Raw genomic sequence first — 17781 nt, 5'->3', positions numbered from 1 at the left:
AATATTTTAATGTATTTCTTAATAGGTTTGTGTTTCTGCTTTTCTATTTACATGTACATTTTTTCATGACAATAATGGAATTTTATATACATGAAGTTTTACATCCTTTTCAGTTATGTTGGTGAGCTTTTTCCTATCTTGTTAAAATATTTCAAAAGTATACTTTTTATCTGGCTGCTTAAAATTCCATTTCATAGCTTTACCATAATTTAATCATTCCATGACTGTTGGATATTTAGGCTTTATTTATTTACTTATTGCTATAAAGCTGCAATGAGCATAAATATTTGTTGTCAAGACTGCAAAGAAACAGGCACTTTCCACTGCTGGTGGTGATTTATGTTGATATAATATTCTTCAGGTGTTAAACAATTTGAAAATGTTAATGTCCTTTCCAGTAATTCAGTTTCTAGGCGTCTCTCCAAAAAACCCCATACTTTTTAATTATTTTCCATGCTTTGAACTGTCTTTTCCTTAGGATCTAAACGCTCTTCCCACAGCAATGCTTATTTTTATGGCTTCTTCAAGAACAAGAGAATAGTTTTGTTTGACACTCTACTAGAAGAGTATTCTGTACTAAACAAAGACATCCAGGAGGAGTCTGGCATGGAACCCTGCAATGATGGAGAAGGGGACAGTGAAGAAATAAAAGCTAAAGTTAAAGTGAGTTCTTCTCTTCCTAAGAGACCCTGGCTTAGTTTTTATGAACAGTTCCTGTGACAACTCAAAATAACATTAATTTCTATGTAGTGAGTGTTGAATTCAGGGAGACTATCAAATAAAAACACACTGGCCCCTTTATAACTGTGGTATTTGGGAGAGATTATCACTATCGTTACATGCTAACTACCTTGCAAGCTTTCACAGAATGTACACAAGTATAAGGTAGGAAAATTCTTATGATTATAAGCTGTCTTTAAAACACGGACTTTATATATAATTCCTGACATGTTTATGATTGAAGAATTCCCACAGGCAAGATAAAAAGGTGATAAACATCTCATTTTTAGCTTCATTGAGATATAGTAACTATAGGCTTTGGCAGTGGAGAGACTTGAATTTGAATCCTGGTTCTGTCATTTAGTAGCTGTGCATTCTTGGGTATACTATGTAACTTGGTCAGTTTTCTTTTGTTTGTTTAACAAATATTTATGAAATGTAAACTCTGTGCTGAGATACTTTCCTTGGCACTAGGAATACAAAAATAAAGAGGCAAACCTTGCTCTTAAGGAGTTTATAGTCTAAAGGGGAGAAAGTCATACAAGCACAGTACAATATGGTAGTTGCTGCATTGAAGCTGTAAATACTGGATGCAGTGAGAGCACAAGAGAAGACGTTTGTTAAATCTGACCTTTTAGTCTGAGAAAGCTTTTTCTGAATCTTCTCCTGGATGAGGTCAGCTAATGCTGACTAGCAAAATCTAAAGTATACCAAGACTAAATGGGGAGGGGAAACACTGATAAGAAAACAGTACATATTTCATCAGAAACAGTCTCCAGTAGTTGTGTGTGTGATGGAATGTGCCATTGGCTTTGGTGTCATTCAGAGATGATTTGGGATCTGTGTAACTCTGGGCAAGTAACTTAAGCTCTCTAAATCTTTGATTTCTTAACTGAAAGACAATGCCATCAGGGTTTCTCATCTTGGCACTATTGACATCTTGGACCGGGCAATTTTTCATCATGGGAGGCTATCTTGTGCATCATAAGATGTTGAGCAGCATCTCTGGCCTCTCCCTTTAGATGCCAGTATCAATCCCTCCTTTCCCAACAACTGTGACAATGAAAAATGTCACTGGACATTGCCAGATGTCCGCAGGGTTGGGGGGTGCTGGAAGGAGGGGGCAAGATCACTCCTAGTTGAAAAACACTGGGATAAAGATGCCTACCTTTTAGGGTTGTTAAGATTAAATGAAATAATATATGTGAATAACCTTGTACTCTGTGTACTTTAAGTACCAGAAAATAACTTTTATCACTGAGCATCTCTTTTGACTCTAAAGAGATGGTCTAATAGAGTGCCTAGCCTGTTATAAATATGTAGATGGAACAAAATTCTGTGAAGGGGTTAAACAGTATTGGGTGAAGGTTAACTCCTTTGATTATATTTATTTTTAAGTGGGTTTATCAGATTTCCCCGGCGGTCCAGTGGTTAAGACTCCACGCTCCAAATGCAGGGTGCATGGGTTCGATCCCTGGTTGGGGAGCTAAGACCCCACATGCCGCATGGTGGGGCCAAAAAAAAAAGGGAAACAAGTGGGTTTATCCTGTCCAGATATTGTAATAAAAGTCATTTGGTCTGACCAAGAGTCATAGGATTTTAAGCTAGGAAGAGCTCTTAAGGTCATCTTATAGACAGGAAAACTGAAGTCCAAAAAGAGTAACCAGGTGACAACAGTGGGGAATCATACAAGTTCAGCAAGTCAACCTGCTGAAGAGGTATCCACATGCAGGGTGGATTACTTTATAGCCAAACCTGGGTGTTAGATAGTGGTCTGCTGATTTCAGTAATGAAATAACTGACCTTTAGTATCTGTGAGAACAGTATTCTTTGGCTTAAATCTTAGAAAAGATTAGTCTTTTGAACCACGTTGAATGGAGTTTGAGTTATTTTGTTGGCTTCTTGAAGAGTAGCTGCAAATATTTTAGCATCTATGTATAAGTTACATAGTCCTACCCTAGAGAACCTGTAGTAGAGGAGAGTAGATATGTATACAAATAGCTCATAGTTTAAGGCAGAGGGTGGTAAGTGAGTGGCTGAAATAGTGTGGCTTTTAGAAATTAAGAAATTAATGCAGATGCTAATGGTCAGACAGGTTTCTTAAAAGAGAGGATATCTGAACTAGGCAAAATTTTGACTTGGGGATGGAGCTTTTCAGGTTGAAGATATGGAATGAATAAAGCTATAAAGACAACTACACAATGGCTATTCTGAGACTAATGAATAAACGGATTCTTGTAGAAGGGGATAGAAAGGTAGGCCAGGACGAGTTTGTAAAGTACTTCTTCCTGAAGACATTGAGTGGTTGTTTTCAGTGGCCTGGAAAGTTTGGATTGATTTGGGTAGAGGCCAAAGCTTGTTTTAGGAAGTTTAAAATTTGGTGGCAACATATATGATAGAGCAAAGATTAGAGGCAAGGGGGACTTCTAGGGGCCTATTGCATCAAGATAACCAAGATAAGCATGAAATAAGGGCCTACACTAGAGTGAGAGGTGAGAATAAGTGTGGAGTCATAATAAAAGATGGATTTAAAGTACTTGGGTGATTGCTATTATGGGGAGTAAAGGAGGAAATCAAAGATTGACGCAGAACGCCAGTGCATGTACCACAGGTGAGGTGATTTTAGGTAGTATATCAGTATTTGAAATTTGAATGGCTATATGTGTATTAATGTATATTAGGAAAAAGATAAAACTAGCTTATCATGATTTCATGAAAATTGTCATTTAGGATAAGGTTAAGTTTTAAAAAGTGAATTGATTTTTTAAAAGATATTAAATAATCACACAGAGAATACACAGGTGTGGCAGAAGTTTAGGAAATAGTGGTTTGTTCAGCACCTGCTACTGAACACCTACTATGTACAACACAGTGGGGGATGCAAAAATGGTTTTAAGTCTGGATCACATAGAAAGGATGAAGTGTTTCATTTCGAACAGAAGAAAACTAAAGTTATCTGAAATCCCTCCTCTTAGAGATAACTACTATTAACATTTTGATGAATATCTCCATACTGGCTATTCACATTTTATAAGATGACTAGGAAACTTACTCTCTGCAGTTTTATCCTTCAGAAGACAAATTCGATCATTGGAACAACCTGTCTCAAAAGCAGTTTAAGTAAAAGGAAAACTTTTAATATATAAAAGCTGTACTTTTATAGAAGAAAACAAGTATTTCCCCAGCAAGTGCTAGGGTCATGTGAAAGTATTCCCAGTTGATAAGTATAGTAGAGGACAAGATCCAGAGATGTGGGTTTGGCTTTTACCCACTACTTATTAGCAAGATGGTCTTAAGACATTTTAACTTCTTGGTGTCCTTTATCTCTAAAATGAAGATATTACTTCCCATCTTGTGCAGCTTGGTGTTGTGAGGATCAAATGAATCAGCATATGAATTTTATGAAAAGTGCTATAGAAAAGTGAAAGATATGTGGTACTTATTTTTGTTATTGTATGTGAAAGGTGCATGGGAAGAAAAGAAAATCCAGTTTTGTCTAAGAATCTACCACCAATAAACAAGTCTCCTTTCTGCAGAAAGTGACCCTTATTTAAGCTCTTTTCATTCCATATCTTTGAATGTGACTCCATGCAGTTCTGAATAGCTTCCTAAACCCAGACATCAAACCAAGAGACAAGAGCCTATGTTATCTAATAGAGACCTGCTTGTTTTATAAAAGAATTAATTCATAGTTCATACTGGGAGGCAGGTAACTAGTGAAACTAGAAGCCTAAAGACTGTGTACTTTATATAAAATGATGATAATGATAGCTGCCTTGTAGTAGTGGAGATTAACAAACTGTATGTAAAATATCTAATAATACAGTGTCTAGTACATAGACCATTTAATGAGTGGGAGCTGTTATCATTATTATTAAACAAAGCAGCCTATTTTGCTTATTATTAAACTAATAGACAAATTAGAAAACATGAATAATCCAACTAACTGTAAACATCTTACTATATATATTTCTAATCTTTTTAAATCATCATTTTTTAAAATCATTCTCCTCGGGACTTCCCTGATGGCACAGTGGTTAGAATCTGCCTACCAATGCAGGGGACACGGGTTTGAGCCCTGGTCTGGGAAGGTCCCACGGGAAGGTCCCACATGTCGTGGAGCAACTAAGCCCATGTACCACAACTACCGAGCCTGTGCTCTAGAGCCCACGTACCACAACTACTGAAGCCTGCGCACCTAGAGCCTGTGCTCCGCAAAAAGAGAAACCACTGCAATGAGAAGCTCGCATGCTGCAACGAAGAGTAGCCCCCGCTCGCGGCAACTAGAGAAAGCCTGCACACAGCAACGAAGACCCAAAGCAGCCAAAAATAAATAAATAAATAAATTAGTTAATTAATAAAATAAAATCATTCTCCTCTTATTGGGTGTATGGGTTGTTTCCAGTTTTTTGCTGTTAAAACTATTCTTGCAATGAATATTTTTGTATATAAATCTTCAGTTGCACCTCTTTATTTCCCCCTTAGAATACATGTCCATTAATTGGTGCTTTGTTCGTTATTCCCTCTTGATGGCCATTCCCTGAAGGTACAGGTACACATGTCTCTTAGCCATTTAAGAAACTAGGCTAGTTATCTCATTCTTCACTTTCTCTACCAAATGTATTCTGACGTAAATACTGATGTTTAAAAGGAAAAGAGATAATAAATGTAAATGCTATCTTGCCAGTCATTTTAATCTGTCCCTCTACCCAGCCTCATTTTGAAGTGGTCATTTTCCTTCAAAATGAGGAATTGGTGAAGGAGTGGAAAAGTGGTAGAATATCTAGATTCCAGTATCTTGCTGCCTGTGTTTCCATTAGGTTGCATTTTTCTAAGGTCTATAAAACAAAATAAATTCCCTTTTTGTCTATTTTTTTTTTGTACGTCACTCTTTTAAGTAGCTGGAGTTTATTTCAAAACCGTTAGCCTTCACTTTCTAGGGTATATATTGTGTAATTGTTGCGGGATAGATATGTGTCCCATAGATGAAGCTTTTTTATTATTTTGTTTATTTTTTTAAAAACAAGAATATTTTTTAAATATTTATTTTTAAATAACAACATACTTTATTTTTTTAATTAATTAGTTAATTAATTTTTGGCTGCGTTGGGTCTTAGTTGCTGCGCGCAGGCTTTCTCTAGTTGCAGTCAGCAGTAGCTACTCTTCATTGCAGTGTGTGGGCTTCTCATTGAGGTGGCTTCTCTCGTTGGGAGCACCGGCTCTAGGCGCGCGGGCTTCAGTAGTTGTGGCTTGCGGGCTCTAGGGCACAGGCTCAGTAGTTGTGGCGCAGGGGCTTAGTTTCTCTATGGCATGTGGGATCTTCCCGGACCAGGGCTCGAACCCGTGTCCCTGCATTGACAGGCGGATTCTTAACCACTGAGCCACCAGGGAAGTCCCGAAAAATATTTACTTTTTAACTTTTTTATTTTGGCTGCTCCAGGTCTTAGTTGCGTCATGCGGGCTTCTTAGTTGTGGCATGCAAACTCTTAGTTGTGGCATGCGTGTGGCATCTAGTTCCCTGACCAAGGATTGAACCCGGGCCTGCTGCACTGGGAGCATGGAGTCTTATCCAGTGCACTACCAGGGAAGTCCCTGATGTGGACCATTTTTAAAAAATCTTTATTGAATTTGTTACAATATTGCTTCTGTTTTATGTTTTGGTTAAGTGTACAGTTCAGTGGTTTTTAGTATATAATGTGCAACCATCACCATATCACATTCATCCTTTTACTTTTAACCTTACAGTTTTTATATTTTAGATGTCTCATACATAGATAGACTTTGTTGTTACGGTTGCTTTTAAATCCAATCTAACACTCACTGTCTTTTTTTTTTGACAAGCTTTATTTATTCATGTATATTGTGATTACTGATATATTTGGAATTATTTTTACCATATTATTTTATGCCTTTTTTCCCCTCTATCCTTTTCGTATCACCCCCACCTCCACCCCAAACATATACACACACATCCTCCTCTTGCTTTATTTTTAGAACTTATTGAAGGTTTTTAAAAAATGATATTTGGGTTGTCATTAATGTTTCAAGGTTCATATATGACTATTCTTTTAATGGTTGCTGTTAAAAATAAATCATGCCCATATAACCTAAAATCTTAATATATACAGTATCTTCACTGCTTCCTGAACAATCCAGGAACCTTAAATAAACACTTTGATCTAATTATACCCCCTTCATATTATATTTTAGTTTTATCTTGTTTATTTTTTACCCCTAAAATTAGCATTATTATTATTTTATACAGTCATTATTTAAGTTTATCTATGTGCTTACCTGTGTCTTTGCTTACCATTCCGTATTCATCTCACACCTTCCTTTTAGAAATTACCTTGCTTCTTCCAGAGTATATGCTTTAGAAATTTCTTTGGAAAGTTGTTTTTGTTTTATTTATTTATTTATTTATTTACTTACTTACTTATTGGCTGCGTTAGGTCTTCGTTGCTGCGCGTGGGCTTTCTCTAGTTGCGGCGAGCGGGGGCTACTCTCCGTTGTGGTGTGCGGCCTTCTCATTGCAGTGGCTTCTCTTGTTGTGGAGCACAGGCTCTAGGTGCATGGGCTTCAGTAGTTGTGGCACGCAGGCTCAGTAGTTGTGGCTCGCAGGTCCTAGAGCGCAGGCTCTGTAGTTGTGACGCACTGGCTTAGTAGCTCCGCGGCATGTGGGATCTTCCCCGACCAGGGCTTGAACCCATGTCCCCTGCATTGGCAGGCGGATTTTTAACCACTGTGCCACCAGGGAAGTTGTCCCTGTTTTTGTTTTTATATCACTCTCATTCTAGATATCAATTCAAGATTGACCGCTATTTATCCTAGCATCCTAATATTTGTTTATTTTTTTCTATTCTGTTCTGATTTCCTTTGTTCCTGTTGAAAAAGTCAGCTCTGTGAGAATTCCCTGGTGGTCCAGTGCTTAGGACTCTGTGCTTCCCCTGCAGGGGCCATGGGTTCGATCCCTGGTCGGGGAACTAAGGTCCTGCCTGCAGCATGGCCAAAAAAAAATTCTTCTCTGAGCTTATTGGGGTTTTTTTGTTTGTTTTGGTTTTTTTTTTTTAGTTCTTTCTGGTTATTCTTAAGATTTCTCTTCGATTTTCGTGTTGTGAAAGTATGGACTTCTTTATCCCAGTCCTGTTTGGGATATACTGTGGTTCCTAAATCTAGGGACTCATGTCTTTCCTGAAGTTTAAAAAATTCTTTGCCATTATCTAAAGTATTCCTTCTTTCCCGTTCTCCCTAGTCTATCTTTCTGGAATTCCAATTAGATGAATGTTATACCATCTCATTCTGTCTCCCATGGGTGCTAACTGCTCTTCTATATTTGTCTCTTGGAGCTGCATTCTGTAATTTTTCAGCTCTACACTCCAGTTCATGGATTCTTCCTTTAGCTATATTTAATCTGTTCTTTAACCAGTCCATTGTGTTTTAAAGTTCTAATTGGTTCTTTTTCAAATCAGTCATTTCTGGTAGTCTCTTATTCCTTCCTCATGTTTTTAGTTCCCTTGTTTGTATAAAACATGCTTCTTTTTATTCTGTATCTGATAATTCCAGTATCTGAAGTCTTAAGGAGCTAATACAGCTAGCTCCATATTGTTTCTGCTAACTCTTACTCATTGTGGCTTGTTTTCTGAAGTATTTGGTAATTTTTATTGTGAGTTCATAATAGGTCAATGATCTTAATCTTCGGGAATCTTGAAGTGTCTGAGTTTAGGGTACATTCCTCAATAGAGGATTTGTATTTGCTTCTATCAGTTGGCCCCAGTGCTACCAAGCCAGAAGCACTTTAATATCTCATCTTGGGGTTTTCTGGACCATGCAGATAATGTTTTTGAATTTTAATGGAGACTTTTCTTTTTTTTCCACTTTAGATGAGCTTGACACAGTTGGGCTACTTCACCAGCATTTTTTTTTTTTTTTCTGGCTCACTCTTTGACTCAGAGTATACCCCTTCATGGGATTAGGCAAGGGATGTTAATTTCAACTCCTCACCTTTGGCTTTTTCTTACTTTAAAATAAACTAAACTGTATGTTTAAAGATATCTGTTATACCTTATTAAGCAGTTTTTTTTTTAAAAGATGTTGGGGATAGGAGTTTATTAATTAATTTATTTATTTTTGCTGTGTTGCGTCTTCGTTTCTGTGCAAGGGCTTTCTCTAGTTGTGGCAAGCGGGGGCCACTCTTCATCGTGGTTATTAAGCATTTTTAGATGTTTTTCAGAGTATGTGTGTGTTGGTGAGTGAATGTGGGTATGCACATGTGAGAGTGTGTGTATAAGATTAAATTGTTCATTGTGTCTTGGCACTATTTAAATTTAATCTGGAAAGTTTATAAACAGTGAGAATTTTATTTGGCTTTGTAAACATATTTTATCATTCATATGACCACCTACCATTTAGGTTTAGTTATTTTATTTAATTAATTTATTTTTATGCGGCGTGCAGGAACTTAGTTCCCAGACCAGGGATCGAACCTGTGCCCCCTGCAGTGGAAGCATGGAGTCCTAACCACTGGACCACCAGGGAATTCCCTATGTTTAGTTATTTTAAAACCAGTACTATAATAATATGCAAATGATTACATATCTGTTGACTAAAAAATTGTTTATTTGATAAATGTTGAATAATTTACTTTTATATTTATAGCTGTGTGAAAGTTGAAAGCACAGGTCTCTGGCATCAGACTACTTGGCTTCACATCCCAGGTTTTCTATTTATTGGCTGTGTGGCCATAGGAAAATTAGTTAATTTCTCTGTACCTAGATTTTCCCATCTTTATTTTTTTATTTTTTTAATTAATTTTATTAATTAATTGCTTTACAATGTTGTGTTAGCCGCCACTGCACAAGAAAATGTATCAGCCATACACATACAGACATCCCCTCCCTTTTGGACCTCCCTCCCATTTAGGTTACCACAGTGCATTAGGTAGAGTTCCCTATGCTATACAGTATGTTCCCATCAGTTGTCTAGATTTTCTCGTCTTTAAAGGGCAGTAATAAGTGTACTTATCTAATATGGTGATTATGATGTATAAATGAGTTATAATACAATATTTAGCACAGAGGACCTGGTACATAGTCACTGTTTAATAAATGTTAGCAACTTTGTTGTTACTTTTTTAATCTTTCCTGGCCTATTCTTCATATGTGTTGAAGGAAAAAAAAATATGTATGCATGTGTATGTATATATTTTTGTGTGTATATGTGTGTGTGTGTATTTACATATATATTTGTAATGTTGGTTTGAGAGGCTATCATAAAGTTAGGGAAGCAGAACTCCAATAAATTTTAACATTAAATTTTACTTTATTAAAGTAACACAAACATACTGTTTAGAAGTTCAGAGTACAAAAAAAGCATATAATAAAATATAGCAGTTTCATGTTTCTCGCTTCTCTGTGCTGCTCGCGTGCTGCCAGGGCCCTTTCCCCACAGACTGCAACTCTTTTAGCTTCTTCTGACATTTACACATATCATTTTTCTATATTGTATGTGTACTATTATTTATTGACCCTATCTCTTTTTTTTTTTTTTTTTTCTGCACCGCATGGTATGTGACATCTTAGTTTCCCCAGCCAGGGATCCACCCCACGCCCCCTGCAGTGGAAGCACAGAGTCTTAACCACTGGGCCGCCAGCGAAGTCCCTGACACTATTATCTCTTGACTTTCACTTACGGTAGATGAGGATTTAGCTCTTGTCCTAACATCCGCTCTGCTCCTCCCTTCCCTCAATTCTTCCAATATAGTCCTGTTACAGTTCTTGGTTTAATCAGTATCAAAACATTTTTGGAAACATTATTGTAAAACAGTGTTGTACCTATTCACTGCTGAGCATGCCTTACCTTTTTTCCCTCTTGCTTAATAATGGCTTTTTTTTTTAAGTGTGCTTAGTTTTCCCTTTATCTTTTTGCTAATTCTTCTCACAACTTCTGCTGTCTTTCAGTATAATTTCCTACAAGTTTAATTACATCATTAACCTTATTAGTTTTAGTCCCCCTCATCCCTGCCACACCCCAAAAGAGATCTCTATTTTCTTTCTTTGGGGTGGTTTCTCTGAAGCCCTGCTCTTCAGTTCTCATACTGGACTTCCCTTGTGCTCATCCTTGATTCCATGTTGATTTGCTGTGTTCTCTTGATAGTGTACATCTTCTACTAGTTTCATCAGGTTAAAAAGATGGTATGGTGACTGAGAGTGTGATCATGGCAGCCCTTAACAGATTTTCTTTCGAGTCACACTGTTCAAATCTGGATGGGTTACCCTCTCTAGCTGGTGTATAGATGTCATTCTGGGGTTGCCCTTTACCATTAGAGATTTCCTTCACTTCTCTCCTACATTGAGTCTCCTGTGTTCTGTATTCCATGACTTTTTGTTCCTTAATTTACTCCTTCATTTTGGTAAAGAACATCCTCAATCCAGTACCTTCCTGAGAAAGACTGCATAGTAAAGTTTTTGAGTCCTGGCATCAAAATGCCTTCACTTTTTTTTTTTTTTTTTTTTTTTTCTTTGCGGTACGCGGGCCTCTCACTGCTGTGGCCTCTCCCGTTGCGGAGCACAGGCTCCGGACGCGCAGGCCCAGCGGCCATGGCTCACGGGCCCTGCCGCTCCGCGGCACGTGGGATCCTCCCAGACCGGGGCACGAACCCGTGTCCCCTGCATTGGCAGGCGGACCCTCAACCACTGCGCCACCAGGAAGCCCGCCTTCACTTTTCTGTCACATTCTTTTCTGTCACTTTGACTGGGGTTTAGATTTCTAGATTGGAAATATTTTTTCTTCAAGATCGTGAAGGCATTGTTCCATCGTCTTTTTTTTAATTGCTTTATTTTTATTTTTAAAAATTAATTAATTAATTTTTTGGCCACACCACACAGCTTGTGAGATCTCAGTTCCCCTACCAGGGATAGAACTTGGGCTGCAACAGTGAAAGCCCAGAATCCTAACCATTAGGCCACCAGGGAACTCTCTCCATTGTCTTCTTGATTTCAACATTGCTGGTGAGGTGTCTGAAACCATTCAGTTTACTTATACTTAGTATGTTACCTTAATTTTTACGCTTCTAGGAAATTGTTGGATCCTTTCTCTGTGTTCTGAAATTTCACATGCCTTGGTGTGAGCCTTTTTTTTAAATTGAAGTATAGTTGATTTGCAATATTATATTAGTTTCAAATGGACAACATAGTGGGTCTGTTTTTACCCATTGTGCTGGGTATGCATTGGGCCCTTTTAATTTGGAAGTTGAGGTTCTTTGGTACTAGGAAACTTTCTGGAATTGTTTTGTTGATGATTTTCTCCTCTCCATTTTTTTATTCTCTCTTTTCAGAGTTCCTATTATTTGAATGTTGGCTTCCTTATATTGAACTTTCTTAGCTTTTCTCTCCTGCTTTTCCATTTCTTTATTTCTTCTATTTTCTGGGAGATTCCATCATCTCCCAACCTTTTTCTTTTTTAAATAAATTTATTTATTTATTTTTGGCTGCATTGGGTCTTCCTTGCTGTGCGTGGGCTTCTCATTGTGGTGGCTTCTCTTGCTGTGGAGCACGGGCTCTAGGCGCGTGGGCTCAGTAGTTGTGGCTCGCGGGCTCTAGAGTGTAGGCTCATTAGTTGTGGCGCAAAGGCTTAGTTGCTCCACAGCATGTGAAATCTTCCCAGACTAGGGCTCGAATCCGTGTCCCTTGCATTGGCAGGCGGATTCTTAACCACTGTGCCACCAGGGAAGTCCTTCCAATCATTCTATTAAGCTTTAATTTCCAAGATTTATTTTTCTGTGAATTTCCCATTTTTACAGTATCCTCTGTTTTTCCACGAATATAATATCTTATCTCTGAATTTTCTCCTTCTATAATTTCTGTTTCTTCCATACTGCATTTTTTTCTGTATCTGGTCTTCCATCTTAACAGCTTACTTACCTTGTATACCTGATAATCCTTGTTCGTGTACTCCTTAGTAAAGGAATGGGACTGAAAACCTGATTGGAATCTCTGAGCCTGTAAATAAGGCTTATCAACTTTGAGCTTCACTGTAGCTTGGCTTGGATGTGCTTGTAGTTGAGGAACACCTGCTGTTAGTATCTTCAGGTCTTTCCTGGTAGAATGGTCAGTTCCCAGGGAGTACTCTTCTAGTCTTTTGCCTGGTGGGTAGTTATCTGGGAGCCAGGTATGGGGAGAGGACTAGTTTGGGAGAGGGAGTTCTCAGTGTTCAGTGTACCATACCATTAGGTAAGCAAACATATGGTCTGTTGCTAGTGTACCCAGGCCCTCAACTATGTCGAACTCCCAGTTGAAGTGTCCTATTCTTTTGCCCTATCCAGGGAGAATGAGCTTTCAGGCTTTTGCCAGAATGAGGAGGAGCACTTGCCTTTTGGTGTGGAGTTGGAGAAGAAATCTGGAGCTTTAACCATTTCTCACACAGCTCTCAATTCTTATTTCAGCCACCACCTCCTGTTCCCCAGTTCCAGAATTACCTGGTACTGTTAGTTCTCGAGCCCTTTAAAGACTGTCAGTGTTACTCAGTGTTCTCAGCCAGTGTAAATCAGGCTGGTTCTCTTCTCTCCACTGCTAGCTTATGATGTAACTTCCTTTGGCCTGCCTAGTCTATTATCATTTGTCTGTCTGCTTTCCTGCTTCCAAAATGTTGTTGCTCTTGCCACCTCACCTGTTTTCCCTATCCTTGTGGGTTTATATCTTAAAAAAAACAACTCTTGATTGTAGTTTTCCTGGAGTTTTTAGAGGGAATAAAATTAGATGTGAATGTTCCCTCTGCCATCTTACCTTGGAAGTCTCAGTTTTTTAAATAGCATTTCCTGGTGTTTTTGGAGGTCATAAGTGACATGTCCTTATTAGCAGATAATTTGGAAAATAGGAAAGATATGAAATAAACATCACTGTAATTCTACCATATAGAAAAACTATTGTTGACATTTCGATACACTTTCAGTCTGTTTTCTATATTTGTGTATTTTTACATACACATTTGCATTTTTTCATAATTGGAATCATACTATATATTTTTAGTTTTGTTTCCTGCTTTCTTCACCTAATGAGCCATTTTCCCATGTCAGAACATAATCTTTGAAAACATCTAGTGGATATTCATCTAGTGGATGTATAACATAAATGTTATTTGGCACTATCATGAGCAGTTTCCCATGTTGCAACATAATCTTTGAAAGCAAAATTTCTAATGGGTTTATAATATGGCTGTCACATGACTGTGTCATGATTTATTTAACTATTGTCCTATTGATAAATATTTATATATTTTTTAATCTAAAGTAGACTCATGAAGTCAGAATATGTCTGTCTTGTTCATGATTCTGTGTTCAAGCTTAACCCGGTGTTTAATGTGGAGTGGTTCAGGGAATGTTTTGTTAAGTGAATGAACAGTTCTGCACAAAAGTCCGATTGTTTTCTTAAGTTAGAATCTAAGAAGGTCTCTTTCTGGGTTAAAAGGTATAAACTTTTTGAAGTTTGTTGATAATTTATTTTCAATTTGTTCTTCGATTCAGAATAAGAAACAAGGATGTAAAAATGAGGAAGTGCTTGCTGTGCTAGGCCATGAACTGGGGCACTGGAAGTTGGGACACACAGTCAAAAATATCATTATTAGCCAGGTAAGTTTGGAGTGACAATTCTCTTTTTATGACAGGATAGTCAAATTATAAATATAGCAGGCATGAGAGTTCATATAGTAGAGAGGTTAATACAGACTCTGTAGCCAGGCTTCACATCACGGCTCCCTGACTTACTACCTGTGTGACCTCAGGCAAGTTCCTGAGCCTCTCTCTGCCTCCATTCCCTTATTGAGTGATGATATCTCATAGGACTGATGTAACAATTAAATGAGTTAATATACGTAAAGAATTTGGAGTAGTACCTGGAATATGGTAAGTACTGTAGAAGTATTTATTGTTGTTATCATCATCGTCATCGTCACCACCTCCTGAGTCACTCAGCTAAGGAGCTGTGAAGATCAAAAAGAGTGAGCCCAGATAACTTGGGTATTAAAATACTTTTTTTTTTTTTTTTTTTGCGGTACGCGGGCCTCTGACTGTTGCGGCCTCTCCCGTTGCGGAGCACAGGCTCCAGACGCGCAGGCTCAGCGGCCATGGCTCACGGGCCCAGCCGCTCCGCGGCATGTGGGATCTTCCCAGACCGGGGCACGAACCTGTTCCCCTGCATCGGCAGGCGGACTCTCAACCACTGCGCCACCGGGGAAGCCCTAAAATACTTTTTAAAGAACATTTTTTCTCTTTTAAAAAAGTCATTATAGGGGCTTCCCTGGAGCGGAAAAAAGTCATTCTATACCCATAGAAAAAAAAATTGGAAAAAGTAGTAAATATAAAGCACATAATAATTTCTGTAATATTCCGCTTCTGGGTATTAATACCACTAAACCAACAGAGTGACCACAGTTTTAAGGCTCTAAGTGAAGTAGCACTGTGTTTTGTTGACTGGTTCTGAGCATATATGGCCTCAACTGAGACTTAAATGGGTCTTTGTACCTTTCTAAAAGGCTAGCTGGTTCTGGGTGATGGATTATATGGGAAGACTTGTGTACCCCTGTACGTACCTTCCTGTTGCCTTACATCTATAGGTATAAAAATGAATTCCTTGGCGGGAAACTATGTTGTACAGATACATGGCAGTGAGTAAGACATTAAATAAGTCCAAATCCAAGTTTAATGTAAGTTATTCAGTTTAATAAGGAAAATCACTGCTGCTTTCATGAAGGAAGGGGTCCAATAGAATCAGCCTACCATGAGGGTGGTGGACTGGTCCCTGAGGTACCTCATCAGGGCCGGGGTTGATTGCCTCTTCTGAAAAATTGTATACTCAGCAAGAGCCAGTGGGGGGATGTCTGTGTTGCTGATTAATTCATTGATTCCATCCCTATCACCATGGCCACTCTGTTCATGAGCCCTTGACCAAGTCCTAGAGTGGCTAAGGAAGGAAGCTGGCTAACATCCGCAGAGCAGATATCTTCTCCACCTGATCATTGAGAGGGCCTCCTCTACCGTGGAACGCTTTTGGTGAACATTCACGTTAGACCTAAGTATTATCATACTCTGGGCTAATTTTGGAAGTTTTACCACATACCCCTTTCCAGATCTTCTTGTTGGCCATCCACTAGTTTGTTCCAAGGTCCTAGTCATCCAGCTAAACCATTATTTGTCCGCTAACAATGAATTAGTGCATATATCCTCAGCTCAGGCCCTCTCTCCTTCTAGAATAAAAGTAAAACTATAAAACTACCTAAATAACTTTTTCTGTGATTACACTAACATCATTCTTAAAATCACATCATGATGTCTTGTTCTACTGATCCCACAGTGAAATCAGCTTAGAAATAACTTAGAAATTTTGTATCCTTCTTTCTAGATGAATTCTTTCCTGTGTTTTTTCTTGTTTGCTGTATTAATTGGTCGAAAGGAGCTTTTTGTTGCATTTGGTTTTTATGACAGCCAACCCACTCTAATTGGACTATTGATCATCTTCCAGTTCATTTTTTCACCTTACAATGAGGTAACGTATACTCTTTAAAATTATCTCACATATGCCCTTGTCTATTTCAAATCTAGAACCTTTAGGGTAGTGAAAAAACAAAACAAAGCTATAGTTTTAACAAGCAGATGAAACAAAGTTTTAGTTGCTTGATTTACTAGCTAGTATAAGAAAGGAGCAGAAAAACCCAATCCCAAATAATAAGTGCTTGCATACTGTTAGGGGAAAAAAAAAGTGGAGAATTAGACTTTAGTGGTGAAAACCTTGATATAACAGGTACCTAGAGACTTGGTAGATGGAGATTAACTATTGGAATGCTATGTCCTAAACCACATATTCACCAGTGCTTGGGTGAAAACCTTCTGTGTGTGAAGGGACAAAGCAAATATAATTGAGTGTAAGTATGACTGGATAAAGGAGGCTGTATGACAGTGTTCCTCTGATTGTATTCCCTGACCACCTGATTCATAATAGCCTTAGCATCCCACCCCAGACCCTCTGAATCAGAATTGGGTGTTTTATGATAAGTGTAGTTTAAGAACCACTCAGTAGGGAGACTCCGTATATGTGATAAGACATAGATTAATGAGACTGTATATGAATAAATCCAGTGATGGCAACATGTCCTGATACTAATTGATTAGACTTCCACATTAAGCCAAGAAATAGTATCGGGGAATCTCGAGGTGTCTCCATTCAGAAGAATTCTTTCTTGGGACAGGTTGTAGAGTTAAGGTTTTAACTTTCTCCATAAAAGGTGGGGGTGGGCTGGGGTGCAAGGCACCAGCAAAGAAAAATGGAGAGGCATAGATCATGTTTGTGTAGCGTTGTCCTCAGAATCTACATTCATTTTCAGAGAACTGAGATTTATTATCTTTAAACTCTAAATGTTTTAATTTTTTATTTTACCCTTTGCTGAGAGTATAAAATGCTGTATATAGACTGTTACTTCTTAAAGAGGTTATAGAACACCTTATAGTGGTAATTGTCATTTCTGTCTTCAGTCACAATTCAGGAATGCCTTAAGGACACTGAGTTATGTATATGAAATGCCCCAGACTGCTTTGCTCTTTAAGCAGTTATGCTGTTTGTTTGTTTATTTATTTGTTTAACTAATTTTCTTATCTCTTCGCTCACTGTCAGGCTGATAATCCTTGCTAATATCAGTGTAACTTTCTGTTATGGTCATTATCTGTTTATAATTTTCTTCTTCACCCAATCATAGACTGGGAAATCAGATAAACTCATTAAGTAAAAGTTACTAGATTTTGACTGAGTATAAGTGTCCTCTTATAAGGAAGGCACCAGTAGCGTTAGTGGTTCTCCTTTGGGCATCTAATTTGGCCTCTCAGTTTTTGTCTTTGTCTCCTTATATTGAGTAGTTGAGTTCACTTCAAAAAATGTCTAAGTAAATGTGGGGTATTAGAATAATTTGAAATGTGAGATATTAGCAACTGTTTTAAAAACTTTGGTGAGCCCAGGAGATTCATTTCAAAAAGACTAAATATTTAAACAGAAAATCTTATGTTTAATGTCAGCATTTAAGAGG

At 38.0% G+C, this 17781-nt stretch overlaps 1 protein-coding gene across 2 annotated transcripts in view; it reads left to right on the top strand.

Annotated features, from left to right (window-relative positions):
* Positions 1 to 17781, top strand: part of ZMPSTE24 (zinc metallopeptidase STE24) — a 49230-nt gene that overhangs the window by 27235 nt on the left and 4214 nt on the right. For both annotated transcript variants that reach the window (XM_004266395.4, XM_049698005.1), the window contains exons 7-9: positions 479 to 663; positions 14237 to 14341; positions 16110 to 16253. In XM_004266395.4, the coding sequence (XP_004266443.1) occupies positions 479 to 663; positions 14237 to 14341; positions 16110 to 16253 (434 nt within the window). The remainder of the gene's footprint in view (positions 1 to 478; positions 664 to 14236; positions 14342 to 16109; positions 16254 to 17781) is intronic.

Source organism: Orcinus orca, chromosome 1, assembly GCF_937001465.1.
Source record: "Orcinus orca chromosome 1, mOrcOrc1.1, whole genome shotgun sequence".
In the NCBI taxonomy this organism is placed as follows: Eukaryota; Metazoa; Chordata; class Mammalia; order Artiodactyla; family Delphinidae; genus Orcinus; species Orcinus orca.
Note: the sequence above shows the minus strand (reverse complement) of the source record. Positions and strands in the feature narration are given on the sequence as shown.